Below are 22,307 nucleotides of genomic sequence, written 5' to 3' on the forward strand. Positions count from 1 at the left end.
AAAACTGGCAAATGGAATCAAAGTCTACCTGAACAACATGGAAGTGACAGTAAATCAGATGGGATTTTTACCCTGGAGGATAAAAAGTTTGAGCTGGTGATGCTGTTTGACTGCAGCACAAAAATGCATGCATACACACATTCATATGACGAGGAAAAGACACACACACAACCTGTACCCATGCTTTATTTTCAATGTGAGAACAATAAGATTTATAGGGAAAAAGTGTAGTGCATTACACATGTTGAAGAACTAAAGTGGTTCTGGTGATGGCCACGCTGACCCGTTCCTCAGTTGGTTGAAAGCTGCATAATGAAATATAAGAAAATAAGAAAATGTAAGACAAGATCTTAGTGATCCTTATTTAGTTGTTAAAGCAGCTTACTAAAACAGGATGAAGTATATCGAAATCACTAGATAACTATAGGAAATAAAAAATAGTTTGGGAGGATAGTCATGCTTTGGCAGGTTTGCTGACTGACTTCTCTCCATGATGCAAAGTAAACATGATTTGAGCACACTTTAAATGTTGTTTATTGATCATTTGAGCATTCAGAAAGCAGCATGGCAGAAAACGGATCTGAAACGGAGTGTTTAGGAGAAAGGTTCTGTTCTGCATTGTTATAAAAAATTGCTTTCAGCAACAAGTTGAATATTTAAAAAAGTAGATTTCTGCATAAACCCTGTAAAAATGTCAGGGTTTTTCTTACTTCTTCAAATTAAATTTTTCCTTTTTTCCTTAAATGTCAGGTTTCTTGTCTGCCAAGATGTCACAAAGTTTGAGTCACAAAACAAGACGACCAAATCATTTAACAGTAGATTAAAAAACGAGAACAGGACAACCATCATGGTCCTCCCAGTACCTCTTTATGGTTGCACAATGGTGGGAACTGACATCATGCGTGCATGCCACTGACTTCTTCCAACTTTTCAACAGCATATTATTAAATTCATTTAATTTTTCCTTTGCAGCAACATGCCTTCATCTAACAAAAGACAGAGTGTATTGTGCCTATGGAGCCCAGCTGGACTAAGTGGCTGAGGACTGCAGCAGCAGAGCAGACAGGCACACAGGTGGCAGGGAAATTACAGCGTCCACTCACTGCTTCCACATCGGGGGAAACCAATAAAGCCTGCATGCTCTCCTGCTAACGACTGCAAAAGCTATAGTTGGATGTGAAAGTCCGGGCCATGCCAGGTTATTGCTCACCATGCATGAGACAGTATGTTTTATTGGTTGGATTTAATAAAATAATGCAGGTTTCATTAGATTATTAAAAAACGGTGCACTGAAACCTGTTGGATTATTCAACAAAAGCCCCCTTGTTTTTAAATGCGCGCACTTAAACATGTGTGCGTGAGAACCAAAACCGCCTAAGTAACCTAACGTCTCTGCTGGTTTCCTTCGCAGCCAATAGAACACAGGGAATAACCTTCATCGTGTGGATAAACCACAGCTCTTACACTTCCTGATCACACATGATTTACCCTCAGATCCAGACACAAAAGCACAGAAAAGCAAGTACCGGTAGAAGGCTATGAAACATTCTCAGCTGCCGGCATTTTTATATGACCTGAGCTCAAATTTGAGTTTTTGTTTCTATGCGTTCACCATCTGTTTCATCCTGTGGTCTTAGATTTTATACAGGACGTTTTGTTTAACCACAAATTCACCATTCGATGCTCTCGTGGAGAACCAGAACACAGCGGACAAGAAAAATCTGGATCCTAGAATTGAAAAACATGTTATTTTTAAGAGATTCAGAAAATACAGGTTACAGGAAGAATTTTATGGTGTACATAATCTTGTTGCTGAAAATAGACACGCTTTTTTGATATTGATGTTTGATGTTGATGTGAAATAAAATAAAATAAAATACAACTCCATTCTCTACAGCAGCTCTTTATATAAAGCTCTGCAGGCCTCACTGCTTCAGTAGAGGTCAGAGGTCATGATTCAACAATAAGAAAGTGAGACTGGGCAAAAATGACCTCCATGGGAGAATTCCAAGGCCAGAACCACTGCTGGAAGTTTTTGCGGTGTCCTACTCAAAGTCTGGACTTAAATCTGATTGATATGCTGCAGCATGACCTTAAACAGGTTCTTCATGCTGGAAAACGTTTCACTGTGGCTAAAGTATAACAATTCTGCAATGCAGAGTGGGTCAGAAATTCTCCAGAGTGATGTTAAGGACTCATTACCAGTTACCATAAACACTGGATTGCAGCTGCTGGTGCCAACAGTGGAATAACCAGTTATTAGGTTTAGGGGGTAATTACTTTTTCACACAGAGCCCGGTTGGTTTGGAAACATTTGGTTCCCTGATAAATGAAATCGTTTGAAAACATTATATTCATTTTCTTGGGTTGTCTTTGTCTCACATTAACATTTTTCTGATGATGTAAAATATTTAGGTTGGACAAAAAAACATAAACAGAAAAAAATCTGTAAGGGAGTACATACTTTTTTCTGCACATGTAGTTGTTTTAAACTTTCTATATGTTAATGAATCTCTGTATTTTGTAAGATTTAGGCAAGGAGCTATTTTCTTGGTCCTGACTTATAAAGACCAGCACACGTGTCCAACAGGAATGGTGTGTTCTCTGCTCTTTTCCATTTTGAAGAATGGCTACGAAGCTGTGTGTCACGTTCTATTTATACCCTAATAGAAGTTCCTGTAGACACTCTGCTCAGGTTATTTTAAAATAATCTTTGGGCTACCAAGATTTTTTACTATGGGCTATTATGTTAAATAAAATATTCCTTAATGGGGTATTATTTTCCCTCCGCATAAATGTACTCAAATTACAGACACACATGTACAGATGGGATGTTCATGACCATGAAGGCAGCTGGAAGCCCTTGAAGGACCCAGCCCGAAGTAAAAAGTCCATTGGATCCCAGAACATTCCTACAGCAGCTCTTTAACACCCTGCACACACATTTCTCCAGGAAGATGTTCTTCATGAGGCAACAAGCAGCTTCTCCTCTGAGCAGCTTTGAATCAGACATCATTTATTCACCCTTCTGAGGAAGCAGACTGAAGGACTGAACTAAAAACAGGAATCAATTAGGAATAAATTATTGAACCAAAAGAAAGTTTCACTTGATTTATTTGATGACTCTTCGATGTGCTGCTGTGATTAATGGACTCCAGGTGCAGCAGAAAAATGTAATGAAATTATAATTTCAAATGTTTCATTTAAATATAACTGGGCCAAGAAGCAAATCAGTCCGAGGGAAATCAGTCACTACATTATTGGACAGTTACACCTCAGATTACTCAGAAATTACTGAAAAATGTTGAATTTTTCCGTATCCCACAGATAATCGGTATAAGGTTTGTCATCTTACACAGTTTCAACTAAAATCAAGTCCAGTTCCACTTTGTGGTTTCCAAACATACCCAGAAACTACCAGTCATCCCAGTTCGTATGTCTGAGGACATATCCAGTGCAGTAAACTGTCATAAGTAACCTTCAGGCATAACTTTGTAAAATCAGTGGGTCTGATGCTCCTCCAGTCTGTGAATCTATCTGTAGTTGATGGGTTTTAATGGACGGTCTGGTCTTCCTGAAAGCACTTTTAGTCCCAGTCACACATTCAAACAGTGCACAACATGGAGAACACATTTTTGCTCAAGGAGACTTACACATGTGATCACTAAAATCAAACCAATAATTTATTCCCCTGCGGTACAGCCTCTTATCGTATTTTTTTGTTTCTATATTTTCACCTTTGTGTCTATCTGCATATTTCCATTTGCTTTCACTCTGCTGGTGATACATCTAAATTTCTCCACTGTGGGACAGTAAAAGATATTTCTATTCTATTTTATTTAGCAGTATCAGAGTAAGATAGGCTGAATAAAAATAAAAACACTTTCAGATTTTTATTTGGAAAAATATCTACATTTTCTTCCACCTCAGAATTATGCAGTGCTTTGTGTAGACCTAGAAGACAAAATCCCCAGTAAAATACACTGACGCTTGTGTTTGCAATGAGACAAAATACCAGAAAGCTTAAGGGTGGGAATACTTTTACAGTCTGTGTTTTTAGTGAACTAAGTTACTGAAAAAAATTAACTTTACAATAATATTATAATTTATTGACTGGGTGTGCATTGAAGAAAATTCTTTGAGCATTCTTTTGCATGTCTAAATTATTAATGAAACTGAAAATGCTCCAATTTTTAATGTTTTTGCGGACGCTCTTTTTTTAAGCTTAAGACTTATTATTTGGTATCCAGCTGCATTTATAAAATAATGTTGCATTACAAAGTTTTTAGCTTCTGAGCCATGCAATAACAGCAGTAAACGGGACATAATGGCCGACTGAAAAAGTTTTGATGATAAGAAGTTCAAACAGCTACAACTATTTTACATTTTTTATTGGTTTAATTTAACTATTTATAACTCCTTCTATTGCAAGAAATATGCTTCTGTAACCAGTTTTCACATTTATATGCTTTCTGTGGATTCTCTTAAAATTCCCCATTAGTTTGTAAAACAAACGCAGCAGCCGTGATGCTCTTTTTTCCGACAACATTGAAGGCAGCATCTGTGTTCCGTCGCGCGCACCTTTGTTTGCAGCGCGAAACGTTTAAAAAAACTTCAAGTAGAAAAGCGACGTCAGCAGGTAAAAGCGGGCATTTAAAGTACATATTTTTGGTAAAAACAACATTGTTTGATATTAATAAGATTATTTTAGCCAAAGTTGGGTTGAAATAATTGATTAAAGTTTCAGTTTTGGCTTCTAGACAATTTCTTCTAGCTAAAGCTACATGCTAGCTACTGTTTTATTTCCAAATATTTCATAATAAATAAATAGATATAACATGTACATGAACTAAGAACTTTTTACTTTGTGGGCTTTATCCTGTTTGTGACTGTATTTAGTTTTTCCCCCAGCGTGTAGGGAGGCTGCAGGACTAATAAAATGGCCGCTCAGAGCTTCATTTCCATCTCTGAGCTTCATCCCAACTTCTCTCATCCGGTCAGTTCTCATCAGTTTTTATGATTGCATATTCCTCATCATTAAATCTTTTTGGTTATTTGGCTAGGGCATTTAGGGAAATGTGTTTTACACTAAATAAACGTTAGTGAAACGCTGTGTACTTTCAGACAAGAATATAGTTTGTTATTTGGGATGAATCATTTAGTCCCACAGATATTGTCACCCACTGTGTCTTTATCCTAATGTTTTTCAGAAAGTGTTGGGGGTCATCATTGGGAAAACGGATGTGAGAAGCTTCCCCGATAGAAAAAGTACACATTTGTTTCTCCTTTACATCCTTTTAACAGCCGGATACCTCGCCGTCTTGACCATCAGCGCCCTCTGTTGGCCAAAATGTTATTTTTTTTATGAACCTGCTGAACAAACCAAGCCTTTGTGTCTCCCCTGACTTCAGATATTGAGATTGACCGATTCACTTTTGGCTTCACCATCAGAGACTCTCCAGACTTCTTCATCAATGTGAGCGCCTGGGGAAACGACACATACGTCAACGGGCTGGCCGACAGCTTCAGCATTGGAGACTGTGGTGAGAATGTCTTGTTGGTTTCCAAAGCCTGAAACATCACTTGAAATGGCACTAGATTTTGTTTGCTAATATTGTCTATAATTTCTTTATTCCTTCCTTATTTTCCTGTATTCAATATTACCTTTCGTCCTTTTTCTTTTACCTCGTCCAACTTTCTTCCTTCCTTCTACATTTTATACTTTCTTCACTTTGAAAGTTCCTACCTTCCATATTTTCCTCCTTTCTTCCTTCCTTCCTTAGTAAACCTTTATGTTGCTACTGTACAAAATGTCAGAATATATTATTCAAATATGTTTTATAAAGTGTTTTAACAAAGCAGTTGCTTGTTTCTCAGTGACCATTGAAAATCCCTTAGTTTCCACCAAAGACCCAGAGAAAGGAGACCGGTTCTGCCCTAAAACACCAAGGTAAGTACATTTATACTAAATATGACACTAGGAGATATTCACAGCACTGATAATTGATAAAATCCCCCGACATTTCACAAAGCATGATGTAATAGAGTAAAGCCCAGTGTTTCTGCTGTCTTAGCCATTACAGGCTGCTGGTGACAGAGACTCACTCCCAGGTGTGTCTATGTGCTGACGTGGACACCATCGACAGGCTGCTGCCGCTGATTCACCTCCCAGTTAAGGACTCCAGAGATTTCTACTCACTGGGAGATATTGTGGCCAACGGACAGAAGCTGGATGGCACAGTGATAAACATACTGGCAGCTGTGAAACTGGTAGGAAAAAGGGTTGTCTGTTTCCCAGTGAGACGATGCTTTGTCTCAGCTGTCTCTGTTCTACACTGTAAAGAAAAACTTACTGAATCCAACTCATCTTTTTTCATGGACTTTTTAAGTGGGTCTAATTTTAGAGCTATTTAAGTTGACATTTTGTTCTGTTTAAGTAAAACCAACAGAGTTTGAAACAATGACAACAAGTTTACTTACACTAAATAAACTTCATTTAAACAGCTAACATTTTATTCATATGAAGTGGTAACCTTACTTTTTCTGCCGTAAATCATTTATTTTCATCAATTTTACTCACGAAAGTCCAAGAAAATGGACTCGTTTTATTTTAGCTGCAAAAACTGATTTTAGTGAAGTTAGAATGAATACAACCAGTTTAAGTTTTCGTCGCTGGCATTTTAAAACAACGTGGCAGTAAAATAAATATCAATAGTCTTAGTTTCCCTGATGTCTGCCTGACAAATGATATCCTTATTTTCAGTTTAAAAGTCCAGTTAGTCCTTTGCAGCCTTGAAGGATTTCTGTTCTCTCTGTAGGTGAAAATCTTTCCTTTCTACTAAGATGTCCTTCATCCTAAATAGATAGAAAACTTTGCATAATTACAAGATTAAATTAACAGCAGCACACATTATAGTTAATTAAATATGAAGTGTTACATTTGCCTGTTTGGAGTGCCTATGTAAAAAAGGTCTGAGAGCGTCGCTCCTTCAGAATCCTCCTGCCCAGAAAATAAAATATATAGGATTAATGTTCATTTGTTCAGAAACCGGTCTGATCAGCATCTTAACAAAGTACATTATATACAACGTTAAATCGAAATAAAAAGGAAAGAAATTAAAGTTCTCTTACTTTTGTTCTTATGCAGAATAATCGGCCCAATGAATGTAAATAACATTTTCACTGAGGGCTACAGTCACAAACTGTGGACAAAATGAAATAATAAAAACCTTTTAATAACTGCCACTGACCCGTGTTTAGTAACAGGAAGGTTCTGTTTTCACACATCGTGTTGTCCCTGTTCATCTTTCACTTGAACTAGTTCAGTCAGGTTAAAAGGAACTGATTCGTGTTCATAGTTCACCACACAACTATGGTGAACTGTGTTCACAGCTGCAACTTGAACTAGTTCACATTTGTCTGAAATAAAGTAAAATCAAAAATAATAAAGTAGTGGAAGTTAAAGTTGTCTTGGACAGCAGCACTCAGTCCAGACACGTTTTCAACTCTACAACCAGAAAGTCAAACTAAATACAAATTGCCGTGTGTAATTTAACGCGCATTAGCTGTGCTTCAGTCGTGTACATTTAACACATCTCTGTTGATCTTTCTGTTCCTGACCTGCAGGATGGTTGGAGAGAGGAGCTCCAAACTTCCTGCAGCTCCTCTGATCGTCTCTGCTCCGTCTCCAGTCCATAAATGACAAAACAAAACGGGCAGCAGAAAATAAGATGTAAATCTAGACTGTTATCCAACCTGCTCAGTTAAAACTGTTAAAGATTTGTGAAAATGTGTTTTTTATTTCTAACAAGATAATGGAAGCTGAGGAGAAGGTAATCTCGATACACCTAGTTCATGTCTTCTGAATGCCCTGTTAATGATGAAGGTGTTTGGGGTTAAATATGAAAGATGACAATATTAACAGTAAAGGTTGGAAGGATATAATAAGATCAGACCCATAAATTCACTCTAGTTTTAATATGAAAGGAAGATGCTGCGATATGAAGTTGACTCAAGTCTTCGTTCTGTCTTCAGATTGGAGAAACGAAGCAGTTCATCACTTCTGACGGACGCCGAGGGCAGAGGCTTGAAGTGAAGCTCTTTGATGACTCTGTCTCATCTTTTCCCCTCATCGGGTTTGTCTTGTTCTTTAATTAATGTGTGAAATGAGAAAATCTGTTTCTCTTCTGGACAATATTCCCTCTTGTCGCCTCTTAGATCATGAATGTATTTATGCAACACAGTGCTTTGGATTAACCTGTGTTTGCCTAAATGACTCCCTGACCTCTGCTTCTGTCTCAGCTGGGACAGGGAGGCCATTCAACTCCTGCAAACCTTGGTACCCAGAGAGACAGGTGGGTCAGTTGCCATCATTCCCACCAGGGCCCTGGGTTCCTCACCATTCACTGAACTTTAATTTTATTTTAAAGTGCTCTTCATTGCTGATATAAAGATGAGCTTTGACAACTTTCGCAGCAGCATGGTGGCGACGGTTAACTCAAAGAGCATCATTACTGTCAATCCTGGTAAGAGAACACAGCAACATTCACATATTCAGTATCAAATGTTTTTAAATGTCATAATTTGTTCTCAGACATAAGAGAGGCCAGCTTGTTGTTCAACTATGCTAAAGAAATGTCAGAGTCTGGAGCTTTGGACCAAGACGAGGCCCCAGAGGATCTGCCTGGTAGGTTTTCATGAGGAATTACACTCCCTACTTTAATTTCTTATGTTTATGATGATGATGTGGAACCTAATGAGTCCTAATCTCCCTCTGTTTTTCATTATTGAAGATATAATTGGATAATGCAGCTAAAGGCAGAAGAGTGTCTGATAACGTTACACGCCCTAATGTAACCAACCAGCAGATTAAAAACAACTTGTTTATTTAGGGTTACTTTTGTTCCTCAATCAGCTCTGAACCTGCTGATGTACAGAGTCTCTGAAACAGGTTCATACTTGTTGAACTTTTATGTTCTTGCTCACTCAATAATAGTTCATCCAGGGTTTGTGTCGTTGGAAAAAGATCTGCTGATAGCCTTCAAAGCACAGATTTTTTAAAATCTCTTTCACACCTTGATATTTTCCTAATTTCATCGCATTACAGGCACAACGTCCTATGTATTTTATTGGGATTTTATGTGACAGACCAAACCTTAGCAGCATATAAATGTGAGGAGGAAGTAAAACATGTTAACAGGTCTGGGAGAAGGTTCTGGTTCAGGTTAAGCAGGGTTTGGTTCTACAACAATATCCCAAGCTTTGAACATCACCCAGAGCTCTGATCAACCCATCATCTGAACAAACTGCAGACCTACCAGGACATGGACGTCCACCTAGACTGACAGGCTGGGCAAGGAGAGCATTCATCAGAGAAGCAGTCAAGAGGCCCATGGTAACTCTGGAGGAGCTGCAGAGATGCACCGCTCAGGTGGGATCGTCTGTTTAACAGGAAACGTCTTTGTATGCTCCACAATTGAGGTCTTTATGGAAGAGCAGCAAGAGGAAGAAAATCATGTTTGCTGCGTTCCCTATAGAGGTCGTACCAAACAGCAAACATGGAAGAAGCTCCTCTAGTCAGATGAGAGAAAAATGTGACTTTCTGGCCTACAGGCAAAAAACTATTCATCTTACTAAACACACCGTCCACGCTGTAAAACATGGTGATGGCAGTATCATGCTGAGGGGATGCTGTTCTGCATCATAAGCAGGGAAGACTGGCGTGTTGGTTCACCTTCCAGCAGGAACAAACATCCAGCCAGAGCTACAATGGGATGGTTCAGATCAAATCAGCTTCATAATTATGCATTACTTTGGTTAGTCACATAAAATCCCAACAATAAACATTGACGTTTGTGGATTAAATGAGTTCAAATGTGATAAAGTTCAGGGCGTGTGAATGCTTTTGCGAGGCACTGTCCTGACAGTCCTGTTTGATTGGGCCTGGGAACGTTTTTCCTCATGGTGAGATGATTGTTACAAAGCAGAAGAATGTGCTTCCTGTCATCCTTAAATAACTGCAGCTGTAACTGCTGTGTTTGCCTGGACAGTGGAGTCCATCACTGATGTGTACACAGTGAACCAGCTGAAGGACAGGGCCAAAGAGCACCCCGAGCCTTTCTTTGGTGTCACTTACAGCTTCATCTCCAAGCTCGACCTCGACTCGTCCGTCTCTAAAGTCATCAAGACCCGCTGGTACCATGAAGAGTGAAACAGTCTTTAAGCTGCTATGATTACATCATGATTTCAGTGAACTCCAGTCACGCCTCTGATCAGGTTCTCTTCTCTTAGTGCTAGATGTAAGTTCCTGGTGCTGGAGGACATGCAGGTCTGCACCAACCAGCTTTGTCCAGGGAGGGAGCAGCCTCTTTCAGCTGCTACTGGCTTTGACTTGTTGGTGGACTTCACAGACCACACTGGCACTCTGCAGGCCTGCAGCCTCAGAGGACCGGTAGCAGAACGGACCCTCGGCTGCACGGTCAATTCTTGTTCACGAACATCGTTGTTTCTGTGCTTCACCTGAGACCAACGATGCTTTCATATGTTGCAGACAGAGGAGTTCACCAGTCTGACAGATGATCAGCGAACTGCGCTCAGGTGGAGATTTCTCCTGGAAAGATGCAAAATACACGTGAAGGTAGTGAAGGCTTTGATGGTGTGCCTCTTGATTTTCCTATCAAAGTAAATCAGGTGTTAATAACATCAAATGATGTGTTGTAGATCCTTCCTTCTACCAGGATGAAGAGTGGGATCAGAGGGGTGATCCTGGCCTGCTCACTGGCAGATCCAGGAGAGGTGAAGCAGCACATGTCTAAGCTGCTTCAGGAGCTTTGATCAGCACGGCCTGCAGAGGCAGTTCTCTGCGTTCCCACATATTGGTTCTGGTTGGGTTCTGATTGAGATGTAATCCACACATGAGAATATTAATCTTAAATATCTAATATTTATTTAACTTATTTATCTAAATGTATTTATCCAGTGAATGTGAAAATCTTATGAAAATATGTGTTAAATAAAGTATCCATTTAAAAGCATTTGTTGTCTGGTTCCTACTCAAGATACTCCACTGGGCGGGAGGCAGAGCACTCTGGACAGGTCACAGTACATCACAGTTTAATGGAGTTCATGGTTATTGTGTGAAATGTAACTATATTTATTATGTTTATTTTTATCAAGCAGCTAATTTCCAGTGAATTCAAAGTCTGGAAGTATTTTTCAGGTCTGGATGAAGAAGTGTGCAAGAATATTTGAATTTGCAGACTTTATCCCATTGGCTAAAAGTTGCATCCATCCATTCTGCATTCATTAAATATTTTACTTGTAAAAAGTCTTAAAATCAAGCGCTGGAAACAGGAGATATGTTTTTAAACTGCATATTACACAGACCTGAAGTTAAAATGCACCAGCAGGTGGCGGTAGTGCTCTAGTTATCCAGGCGGAACTCTACAAGTCGAGGTTCATGTTTCTGACGGACGTTTTACGGAGACGTGTCAGGTCAGGAGCGACAGCAGAAGGTAATGTAAACAAAACCCTTAATTGGAAAGGTTTGATTGTTTTGTTCCAGCAGAGGTCGTTCATATACAACAGAACTTTGTGTTTCTAGATCCAACCTGGTTCGGCTCAGCTAGCTCGGTTTGCTAACGTCAGATTGTTATAAACTGATGTGTCTAAATTTCCTTTACTGAGTTCACCTTTCTTACTGACAGACAGACAGCAGCAGAAACATGAATGTGAACCAGGGGACTGTGGGCAGCGACCCGGTCATTCTGGCCACGGCTGGATACGACCACACCGTGCGGTTCTGGCAGGCCCACAGCGGGATCTGTACCAGGACGGTCCAGCACCAGGACTCCGTATCCTCTGCGCAGCCTCACTGCTCTCAGCGGTTCAGATACAGCATGTCAATATTCGGATATTTTAACATGATAACAAACAGCAGGTGACTTTCTTAACATTTCTCTCCAGCAAGTGAATTCTCTCGAGGTCACACCTGACCGGGGTATGATTGCTGCTGCAGGTGAGTCACCAGTTCTTAATACTTTTTTACATTCCCTACAATATAATATATATATATATATATATATATATATGTTTTATATATGCATTGTATTTGTCAGTTCGTTGTAGAACCACCTTTCACTGCAGTTTAAGGGTTTGTTTCTACCAGCTTTGAACATCTACTGACTGAAACCTTTGCTCATTCTTCTTTGCAACATAGCTCAACCTTACCTCGATTGGATATAGAACGTGTTTAGGTCTGGACTTTGACTGGGCCATTTTAACAGATGAATATGCTTTGATCTAAATCATTCCAGTCTCAGGTCTTCTGCAGCCTCTAACAAGTTTTCCTCCAGGATTATCTTCCCATTAACTCTGACCAGCTTCCCTGTCCTTGCTGAAAAAAAAACTCCACGGCATGATGATGCCACCACCTTGTTTTACAGTAGCGATGGTGTGTTCAGGGTGATGTACAGTGTTTTCTGCCACACACGAGGTTTTGGATATAGACTAAGAAGTTGTGTTTTAATCTTGTGAACAGACCACCTATTCCCATATGTTTGCTTTCTTTTAATAATAGCCATCTTGTTTCCATTCTTGCATAAAGGACAGATTAGAAAAATAATTGTCATTTTAACCTGAGCTATGGATCTCTGCAGCTTCTCCAGAGTTACCATGGGTCACTTGGTTGCTTCTCTGATCAATGCTCTCTTTGTCCAGCCTGTCAGTTTAGGTGGACCTCCATGTCTTGGTAGGTCTGCAGGTGGTCCCTCCTCTCTCCATGTTCAGATGATGGGTTGAGCAGAACTCTGGGAGATGTTCAAAGCTTGTTGTAGAACCTAACCCTGCTTTAAACATCTCCACAATGTTCTCTCTTACCTGTCTGCGGTGTTCCTTGGTCTCCATAATGCTGGTTGTTCTCTAATGTTCTCTGAAACAAACAGGAAAGCTGCAGTTAGACTCAGATTAAATCACACAAAACTGGACTCTGGTTGCAAAGTAAGATGACTTCTGAAGAAAACTGGTGATGCTGGATTTTATTTAAGGGTGTCAGAGTAGAGAGGGAGATCATAATTGCCCACCACACTTTTCTGTTTTTATTTTGTGTAAAAGTTTGAAAGCCATGAATCATTTTCTTTCTACTTCACAAGTATATATATATATATTTGTGTTTGTCACAAAGCAACCCACTAAAATGTACTGAAATGTGACGAAGTGTGGAAAACCTCAGTGGGTAAAATATTTCTGTATGTTGTTTTTACTGCTGATTAATCAGCTCAATCTGTGCTTTAAAGGCTACCAACATATACGCATGTACGACCTGAACTCCAACAACCCAAACCCTGTGATGAACTATGACGGAGTCAGCAAGAACATAACGTCTGTGGGCTTTCATGAGGACGGACGTTGGATGTACACAGGAGGAGAAGACTGCATGGCTCGTATATGGGACCTAAGGTACTGCAAGGAAGTCTCTAAAAGCTGAATACACGGCGTTCGACAAGCTAAACTCGTGTTCCTGGTTCCTTTATAGGTCAAGAAACCTTCAGTGTCAGAGGATCTTTCAAGTGAACGCTCCTATCAACTGTGTGTGTCTGCATCCCAACCAGGTGAGCCAGTCAGTGAACACAGATCCATGATGTGAAACAGTTTGCTTCCAGATATGCTGACACTCCTGTTATTGTTGTAAGTCACGTAGAGACGTTGGTTTACCTGGTTGCAAAAGTCACAGTTTACTTTACCAGTTGTGTGTTTTCAGGCTGAGTTGATTGTTGGAGACCAGAGTGGGGTCATTCATGTCTGGGATCTGAAAACGGATCACAACGAGCAGCTGATTCCAGAACCGGAGGTTTCAGTCAACTCTGTTCACATTGACCCAGACGCCAGTTATATGGCTGCAGTCAACAGCTCGGTCAGTGGGCCTACAGAGACCATGTGTGGGTCATTATGGGGCATAAGCTCATGTTGCTCCTCGGTTCTCCTCAACAGGGTAACTGTTATGTTTGGAACCTAGCTGGAGGCATGGGAGATGAAGTGACCCAGCTTATTCCCAAGACTAAGATCCCAGCACACAAGCGCTACTCCCTGCGCTGCAAGTTCAGCCCAGACTCCACGTGAGAGCCCTGTTTACTCCTAACATCTACAGTTTCTCTGTATAAGTGATCTGCTCTTATGTTTTCCATTTGTCACTTCCAGACTTCTGGCTACCTGCTCAGCAGACCAGACCTGTAAGATCTGGAGGACGTCTAATTTCTCACTCATGACGGAGCTGAGCATCAAGAGCAACAATCCAGGAGAGACGTCGAGGGGCTGGATGTGGGATTGTGCTTTCTCAGGAGACTCCCAGTACATAGTTACTGGTCTGTTAATGAACTCTCTGCACATTAACAATTCATTTACATGATTATATATTTAGATTATGTTGAACCTATTCAGAGGAAATTGTGACCATATTTGTTGTTATAAGCTATAGATTTTAATCATTTTATTTCGCCTTATTTAGCAGTAATCCATCCATCTCATTGTTTATGTTTGAAATCTCTAAAGATGCTTCTTGGTTTGGTTCAAACATCTGATTTTAGTTCTACTGACACACTTAGAGGAAGGTTCTTCATTATCCCACCTTCTTTGTGCAAAGCGCCATACCTTTGGCAGCTAAACAAACCCGCAGCATGATGCTGTCACTGCCATACTTGACATCAGGTAAAATGTTCTTAGGTTTTAAAGCTTTTTGTCCTTGTAGGCAAATAGCTCATTTTTTTGCTGCAAAGTTCAGCTAAGCATGAAGGTGTCCATTTTGGAGCAGGAGCTTCTTACTTGTTCTGGAACGTCTTACTTCACGGTTTAGTAGTTTCAATAGGCTTGAGCCTTGGTCCCTTCATCTGAGAGGGGCAATTTGGGTCAGACGGGTGAAACTTGGACACAGCTGCTTGTTCCACCAGGATGATGATTCCAATAACACATCAAATAGATAAAGCAGGCTAACACCTAACTTTCTGAAAAGGATCCAACCTCGACCCAAATAAAAATTTGTGGAGTGTGCAGCTGGGAACCAGCCAATGTAAATGAACTCCACCTATTCTGTGATAAAGTGTTTAGTTGACGTTGTTATCAGGATGTCCACAAAATGTAGTTAAAAGCCTTCAGCTGATTCAAAAATGCTGCAGCAAGAGTTCTGATGAAAATTAAAAAGAGAGATCATATTTCTCCTATTTTACCTTCCCTTCATTGGCTCCCTGTTAAATCCAGAATAGAATTTAAAATTCTCCTCCTCACATATAAAGCCCTTAATGATCTAGCTCCATCATACATCAGAGATCTGATTGGTCCATATGTTCCTAACAGAGCACTTTGTTCTCAGACTGCAGGTTTACTGGTGGTTCCTAGAGTCTCTAGAAGTAGAATGGGAGGCAGATCCTTTAGTTATCAGGCTCCTCTCCTGTGGAACCAGCTCCCAGTTTTAGTCCGTGAGGCAGACACCCTGTCTACTTTTAAGGCTAGGCTTAAAACTTTCCTTTTTGATAAAGCTTATAGTTAGAGTGGCTTAGTTTATCCTGAGCTATCTCTGTAGTTATGCTGCTATAGGCTTAGGCTGCTGGAGGACATAATGACCACTTTCACCCTCTTCGCTACATTCTCACACTACTCTCCAATTTTGCATTATTTGCTGTTAATTCATCTTTTAACTTTATGTTCTCTCTCTTTTCTCTTCCTAGAAGCTACACCTGGCCTGACTCTGTGTCTCCATGTGACACCTTTCTGGAGAGGGGAATCGTCTGAGCTTCTGCTGGCAACAACTTAATACTCACCTTCTACAGATGATCCACATGGCCCTGTCTTTTAGTGTTTAACCCTTTCTCTCTCCTAGACATGGCTACTGACTGAGCTTCTACTGTGACTAACTCTATGTTCTCTCTTTCAGACTCTAACCTTGAAAACTGGATCAGAGTTTATCTGTTCTTTCTTTCTAGATGAAACGACTAAAGGAGCTACATCCATTAACATTTACTTTTCCTTCCCATAGAAAGTACTCCTGGATCAGTGCTTCTTTGTTCTCTTTGTGTCTCTGCTCTATTCTCTCAAACCCCCAGTCGGTCGTGGCAGATGGCCGCTCACACTGAGCCTGGTTCTGGTTCTGCTGGAGGTTTCTTCCTGTTAAAAGGGAGTTTTTCCTCTCCACTGTCGCTACATGCATGCTCAGTATGAGGGATTGCTGCAAAGTCAACACCAGTGACTGTCCACTGTCTCTACATGCTCATCCAGGAGGAGTGAATGCTGCAAGTCACTGACTGGATGCAATCTGCTGGGTTTCCTTAGATAGAAAAACTTTTTATCCAATTTGAATAAAGAACTGAATCTGACTGAACTGTTCAATGGTTACGATTAATAGGAATGTATGAACCTGACTGTTGTGAAGAACTTTAAGACGACATGTTGTGAATTGGTGCTATATAAATATACTGAATTGAAAAATTGAAGTTATGCCAGAAGCTTGTTGATGGCTACAGAAAGCATGTGGTTTCTCTGCAGCTTGCTAAGGAATATTTACCTATGTATTAGTGGGGCTCTAAGTATGTATTTGTGACAATATGTATAATTATCAGATGTATGATCATACCACCAACCAACAAAACGATTCAAACACATCTTTAAAAGTTCAAAATGATTCTGATATTCATGTTGTTTAGTGTATGTAAACTTCTGAGCAGCACTGTAAATAAAGACAAAGGATTTATTTAGACAAACATCCTTAATGAGTGTTTTTTTCTTTCCACAGCGTCTTCAGACAATCTGGCTCGCCTGTGGTGCGTGGAGACCGGCGAGATCAAGAGGGAGTACAGCGGCCACCAGAAGGCCGTGGTGTGTCTGGCCTTCAATGACAGCGTGCTCGGCTGAGGAGTGAGTGGAGGTGAACCTCTGAGAGTGGATGGGACAGTCACCAGGCTCCTTTAAGGTTGGGCCTCAGTGTGGAGATGATTGGTGGAAATGATTTGAAGCTTCCCTGAGGAGGCGGCTGCAGGTATTTAGTAAAGTAACGCAGGACAAGCTGAACATTTCCCAAGTTAAGGTCCATCTTTACAGCCAAGACTCAACGTTCAATCAGCAGGAAACTTCAACAGGACTCAGTTCACCATTATGTATTTATTTACTGGAAGGAACCTAAATATTGACCATAATTGTACATTCAGAGGTGCTGTAGAACAAGTCCTCTTTAACCTTTTCATATTTCGTCATGTTAAGCAAACCTCAGTGAACTTTATTGGGACGTAATGTGATAAAGTGGAAAGAGTAGAGAATAACTGGAAGAAGAAGGTAAATATAATTAGGAAACAATTATTGAATTAGTATTGAGCCGCCTAGAGCAAGTCTTTTCAGTAGGTCTCCAGCTTTCCTCATCTGAAGAATGTAGTTATGTTTTAAGGAAAACCCTCCATTGTATCTCAGGCTGGATGTTCAGGGTGGTTCTCCTGCTAGAAGATGAACCTCCACCAGTCTCAGATCTTCTGCAGACTCTAACAGGTTTACGTCCAGGATGATCCTGGGTTTAGCTCCATCCATCTTCCCATCAACTCTGACCAGCTTCACAGTCCCTCAGCATGATGCACCATGGTGTGAATAGTGTGTGCAAGGGGATGGGTGTAAATACTTATTCTCTTTCACACATGAGGGGCCTTTAAAGCAATTGGTTGCTCTGGGTTTTATTTAGAAGTATCAGAGTAAAGAGGCTGAATACAATGCATGCTACACTTTTCAGTTTTTTATTTGTAAAAATGTTAAACCATGTATCTTTACAGTTACGCATTACGTTGTGTTGATCTATTGCATAAAATCCCAACAAACTACATTAAAGTTTGTAACTTGATAACATTTGTGCAAAGGGTTTGGATTCATTTCATGCTCTTCATGTACAAATAAAGTTTGTTACTCTGTACCCAGTGGTTTAATTGGGAACAAAATGATGTAAAAATTATTTTAATCCTCAATATAAGTCTGTTATTTATTATTCAATCAAAAATATTTTCTGAAAAACTTCCCACAGTATGTGTTTTATTATGCAGGCAAAAACATTTCTACAACAATGATCACTTGATAGTTACGGTCAGGTCCTCTAAACCAAAGAAAAGGGCTTTTTATTCTGGGATCTTCAGATTGTGCCACTAGAGGGCGTATTATACATAAATTGGGTGAGGACAACCTCTCTGTGTTTTCTGTCTCTGAAAGATGGAAATAAATTGGATGTCAGCTTCGTTAGTTTAGCAGTGATGGCAGGGCACATAAACATCACTCTGCTGGTGAATGAGAGGACCTCTGAAGTCACTCTGGCAGGTAGTAGAAACACACAGACACACAGATGTTGCTGGGAAAGCAGATGTCGATGCAGAAGTAGACCAGCCTCTGTTTGCCTGGGTCTGGGACACACAGACACCACAAGGGTTAAAAACACACAAGGAAACTGTCATCTAAGTGTTTTATAACAGGCTTTGGAAGACATGTACTAATAGGTCTGCCACATAATCGTGATCTCCATTTTCTACATGGAAATCAGACTAAACATCGTTTGGTATTTACTCTGTATGAAGGTAAAAAATACCACCAGCATGTTGGTCTCCGCTGACTGGGCTTACAGGGATGTAAATGACCTTTTAGCCAGCTGAAAGGTCATAGTATGTCATGGATTGGACTCATGTTTCAGCTTGATTTGCTCCTCTGAAACCTCCCTTTCAGACTGCGGTGTCACTGATAAATGTAGGATTTGAGTATATTGTGATACAGTCAACGATTAAATGTTTTACTTATATGTATTAGTTCGATTCAGCAGCCTGACAGCCAGTGCTGTATACAGGTAAAAAAATGGAACGTTCAGTGGAAGGAAAAAGTATTTTAACCTAAGGTTGTCAAACCATCAGAATCTAATACTAGCCCATTTCTAATATAAGTGTCTCTTAAGGCACATTTTAACACTGAAACACTACAGTGGTGTCAGTTGTGAATTTCTGGACAGTTGTCACGGAGGTTTTTATTAACAGCTCTCACCGTCAGTCCTCCGGGTCCAGTGGACGGATCTGTCCTGACACAGGGTCTGGAGAGGCTCCTCCAGCGAGGACACGTTCACCTGACTGGCTGCCAGCACTCCCAGGAACTCCGTCCGCCTCTGTGTCTTGTTCCCAGACAGCTGAATGTTTCTCTGCCAAGGAGAGGATCGCTGTTTCAAACATCTACACCCAACAAAGGCTGAGCAGAATAAAACCCCTGACCTAAAGGGACACCAAAAACACCAGGAATCATATTTAACTTAAAAAGCTGGTGATGACGGACGAGAAACAAGATGGAAACTCCAGCTGCCATCTTCAATACTCATCACAAAGACTGTGTGTAATTGCAGCGATTAAACCTCTAATTAGCTCTGATAGTAAACAGCAGGTCACGTTACATGTGCTTTTCCTCTGCTCTAGAAGGTAAAAAATAAGCTCCACAAAACAGAATCACTATCTGAGCTATGACAGATTAAATAACCAGAACCACTCATCTGCAGCTTTTGATGCAAGGAAATAAAGCACCAAGATGATAAGAAACCGAGCCGCCTCTCAGGTTCTCAGATTATTGTTTAAAGATCAGATAATGTAACAAATCATATCTGGTTTGTAGCCGGACTCAGTTCTGAACTGACAGAGTATTTAAATCAGCATTAGAGATCCAGCTCTCTGACAAAAAGCAGGAACACTTGGGCCCTTTGAATCCAAAAACAGGCGTCTTAAAAGCCAAAGAGCCCTCACACAGAGTGACCATTGTGCCCCGGTCAAGGCTTCGGGTTTGCTGCTGTAGCCTCCTGTAAAAAGATCCTGAGCACGCCGAGGGGGCTGGAAGGATCAGATGTGCTGAGGAATTCAGTCATGGAGGCCACAGAGGGAGACTAGAAGGCACCTTAAGGCCCTGTATGCTTCACCTCTCTGGTGGTAGCTGGAAATAAAGTGAAAGCCATGCATCCCGGCAGATTTAGGCTTAGTGCCGAAGACAGGATGGAGCTTTATATCTGCACAGGCAGGTCACACATTCCTTCAAAAACACCTGGCAGAATCTATAGGTAGGCTTTATGGGAAGCCCTTCTCAGACCGTTCTACCTTCAACAATGTTGCTGTTACCTTGTCTCCTGATGCATTGACCAGGGAGCCCACATCCTCGTAGTCCGACCGCACCATTGTTTGGAGGAAGCAGCTGTCCTGGTCCACAGGTTTGTAGCATATCAAGCCCTGGAACAGCAGCAGACATCAGAAGCTCTTCATTGTTCTGAATATTTCTCATTCACACAATGCTGAAATGAATACAGATCCCTTGGACCTACATGTTTTATGTCAAACAGCACCGTGGACGTCTGATTTCCTGATGAGGTGACAGAAAACATCACCAGGTCATTCTGTGGGTCCACGACAGCTGATTGGTTGAGAAGAAGTCCTGTTTGGTCTGATGCTGTGATTCTCACTGTCTGCAGAGACTAATGTAGGAGAAACCGACTGATTCATGTGACAAGTTAAAGAAATACCAGACCAGGATTATGGCGGACAAGCTCTGAGTCTAATACCTTAGACCCGGACCCAGCCAGCGCAAGGTGGCCCGCCAGTCCGAGAGCAACGACGACCAGAAGCAGGATTGCTGAGAAACCGATCCAGAAGGCCTTGGGTAGGTAGCTGGACGAGTCAAAACCTCCACCCTGAAAAGATGTTTTTGTACATATGAACCTGCAACACGGCGCCTTAACAATTCCGTGTTTGTTACTGAGGTTAAAAACATTGAGTGCCTTCAAAAGTATTCACACCCTTTTATGGATTAAACAGAAATTATTACATAGGTGTGAAGCTACATTAAAAGGATTTGAACGGAATAGAAATCAATCTGAAAGGTGTGGAAATAACTAGACCTACCGAGACATGGACGTCCACCTAAACTGGGCAAAAAGAGCATTAATCAGAGAAGGAGCCAAGAGGCTCATGGTAACTCTGGGGGAGCTGCAGAGATCCATAGCTCAGGTGGGAGAGTCTGTTAACACAATATGTACTCCACAAATCCGGTCTTCGTGAAGGAGTGGCAAGAAGAAAGCCATAAAAGTTCCTAAAAGGTTTGTCATAATTCACTGAAAGGAGACACAGAAATCATAAAGCAGGAGATACTCTGCTCAGATGAGACCAAAATTTAACTTTTAGTCTCAGAGACCAAATGCATCATTTTAACTTAAAATGTAGTGGTGGCTGCATCATTCTGTGGGATGCTCTTCTTCAGCAGGGACAGGGAAGCTGGTCAGAGTTGATGGGAAGATGGATGGAGCTAAATCCAAGAGGAAAACCTGTTAGAGTCTGCAGAAGACCTGAGACTGAGGTGGAGGTTCATCTTCCAGCAGGAGAACCACCTTGAACATCCAGCCAGAGATATTATGGATGTTTCAGATCAAACCTAAACCCTCCTCAGAATCTGTGGCAAGACCTGAAAACTGATGTTCAGATAGGTTCTCCATCCAATCTGACTGAGCTTGAGCTAATTTACTATCAAAATGGGCAAAAGTTTCAGTGTGTAGACATTTAAATCTGGATTTGGTAGAACTAAACCCCCAAAAGAGTTTTAATGTATAGGGATGAAAAGAAATGCACACCAGTTTTCAGACTTTCATTTATATCCATGTTTCCTTTTCATTCCAAGAAATTAGATTTTGGGTTATTCTCAGAAACAATGCACTGAAGTTTGTGTTTGTAAAATGTGAAAAACTTCATGGGAGATTATTACTTTTCTAAGTTACTGTGACTATTTGAAGCTACTTTCTGACAAGGACCAATGGATTTCACTCATGCAGCTGCTGCTCATGTGGTAAAAGTGTAAGAATATAAACAGGTTCAGCTTGCTGCTGTGAAGCAGGTGCTTACCGTGCAGCGTCCTTCTTCTGAATGGTCCCCTGAATGCTTCCAGCAATTCACCATCCTGTATCCCTTGATGGCTCCTCACTCTGTCAGCTTCCTTCTCGTAGCTATCTGCATGAATTTGCAGTCATGACCAGCTCTGACTGCCTAGTCAGCTTCTTTTTGGCACCCCCTCAGACCTCCCCTCCTTCCTCTGGTCCCAACACAATCACACACCTGACCAAAAAAACCCTCTAAACTCAGCTTTCACGTTCCTGATAGTTTCCTGCCTTTTGCCCGACCCTCTCCCCCATCTGCTCTGCCTGTCACGGCGGGATGCGTCTCTTTAATACGATCCAACCTTCCAGAGCTCCAACATACTTTAACACAAGAAGCTGGCTGCGCTGCAGGGTGCAGACAATGGACAAA

At 40.9% G+C, this 22,307-nt stretch overlaps 3 protein-coding genes across 5 annotated transcripts; 2 read left to right on the plus strand and 1 right to left on the minus strand.

The window, feature by feature from the left end:
* The first annotated feature begins 4,563 nt into the window (after nt 1-4,563).
* meiob (meiosis specific with OB-fold) lies at nt 4,564-11,033 on the plus strand. Of its 2 annotated transcripts, none has more exons than XM_047377554.1 (14): nt 4,564-4,639; nt 4,912-4,996; nt 5,211-5,268; nt 5,412-5,543; nt 5,878-5,950; nt 6,075-6,270; nt 8,035-8,135; nt 8,302-8,354; nt 8,430-8,525; nt 8,594-8,686; nt 10,023-10,194; nt 10,291-10,477; nt 10,550-10,636; nt 10,720-11,033. In XM_047377554.1, exons 2-14 carry the CDS (start codon nt 4,940-4,942, stop codon nt 10,831-10,833), a joined length of 1,419 nt encoding a protein of 472 aa, XP_047233510.1. In that variant the 5' UTR covers nt 4,564-4,639; nt 4,912-4,939; the 3' UTR covers nt 10,834-11,033. The 2 variants fall into 2 exon arrangements, with proteins under 2 accessions (XP_047233510.1, XP_047233511.1); XM_047377555.1 differs by having other exon boundaries at nt 4,565-4,639; nt 10,050-10,194.
* Nucleotides 11,034-11,412: 379 nt separating this feature from the next.
* Nucleotides 11,413-17,865, plus strand: mlst8 (MTOR associated protein, LST8 homolog (S. cerevisiae)). Of its 2 annotated transcripts, none has more exons than XM_047376884.1 (9): nt 11,413-11,513; nt 11,706-11,852; nt 11,965-12,016; nt 13,293-13,455; nt 13,532-13,607; nt 13,757-13,909; nt 13,987-14,111; nt 14,194-14,357; nt 16,775-17,865. In XM_047376884.1, exons 2-9 carry the CDS (start codon nt 11,724-11,726, stop codon nt 16,891-16,893), a joined length of 981 nt encoding a protein of 326 aa, XP_047232840.1. In that variant the 5' UTR covers nt 11,413-11,513; nt 11,706-11,723; the 3' UTR covers nt 16,894-17,865. The 2 variants fall into 2 exon arrangements, with proteins under 2 accessions (XP_047232840.1, XP_047232839.1); XM_047376883.1 differs by having other exon boundaries at nt 11,419-11,513; nt 11,710-11,852.
* bricd5 (BRICHOS domain containing 5) lies at nt 17,741-22,188 on the minus strand. The gene is made up of 6 exons (XM_047376889.1): nt 21,906-22,188; nt 20,576-20,704; nt 20,339-20,488; nt 20,139-20,246; nt 19,033-19,183; nt 17,741-18,407 (listed from the first exon to the last, which is right to left on the minus strand). Exons 1-6 carry the CDS (start codon nt 21,957-21,959, stop codon nt 18,313-18,315), a joined length of 687 nt encoding a protein of 228 aa, XP_047232845.1. The 5' UTR covers nt 21,960-22,188; the 3' UTR covers nt 17,741-18,312.
* Nucleotides 22,189-22,307: the final 119 nt, after the last annotated feature.

Source organism: Girardinichthys multiradiatus, chromosome 10 (genome assembly GCF_021462225.1).
Source record: "Girardinichthys multiradiatus isolate DD_20200921_A chromosome 10, DD_fGirMul_XY1, whole genome shotgun sequence".
Classification (NCBI taxonomy): Eukaryota; Metazoa; Chordata; class Actinopteri; order Cyprinodontiformes; family Goodeidae; genus Girardinichthys; species Girardinichthys multiradiatus.

Coding starts and splice junctions, on each gene's coding strand:
- meiob (XM_047377554.1), top strand. CDS start 4,940: ATGGCCGCTCAGAGCTTCATTTCCATCTCTGAGCTTCATCCCAACTTC. Junction 8,526..8,593: donor CATCATTACTGTCAATCCTG/GTAAGAGAACAC, acceptor ATTTGTTCTCAG/ACATAAGAGAGGCCAGCTTG. Junction 10,637..10,719: donor GATGCAAAATACACGTGAAG/GTAGTGAAGGCT, acceptor GATGTGTTGTAG/ATCCTTCCTTCTACCAGGAT.
- mlst8 (XM_047376883.1), top strand. CDS start 11,459: ATGTTTCTGACGGACGTTTTACGGAGACGTGTCAGGTCAGGAGCGACA. Junction 13,456..13,531: donor GCTCGTATATGGGACCTAAG/GTACTGCAAGGA, acceptor GTTCCTTTATAG/GTCAAGAAACCTTCAGTGTC. Junction 14,112..14,193: donor AAGTTCAGCCCAGACTCCAC/GTGAGAGCCCTG, acceptor TGTCACTTCCAG/ACTTCTGGCTACCTGCTCAG.
- bricd5 (XM_047376889.1), bottom strand. CDS start 21,959: ATGGTGAATTGCTGGAAGCATTCAGGGGACCATTCAGAAGAAGGACGC. Junction 20,489..20,575: donor TGGCTGGGTCCGGGTCTAAG/GTATTAGACTCA, acceptor CTCCTACATTAG/TCTCTGCAGACAGTGAGAAT. Junction 18,408..19,032: donor CTGGACCCGGAGGACTGACG/GTGAGAGCTGTT, acceptor TGTGTGTCCCAG/ACCCAGGCAAACAGAGGCTG.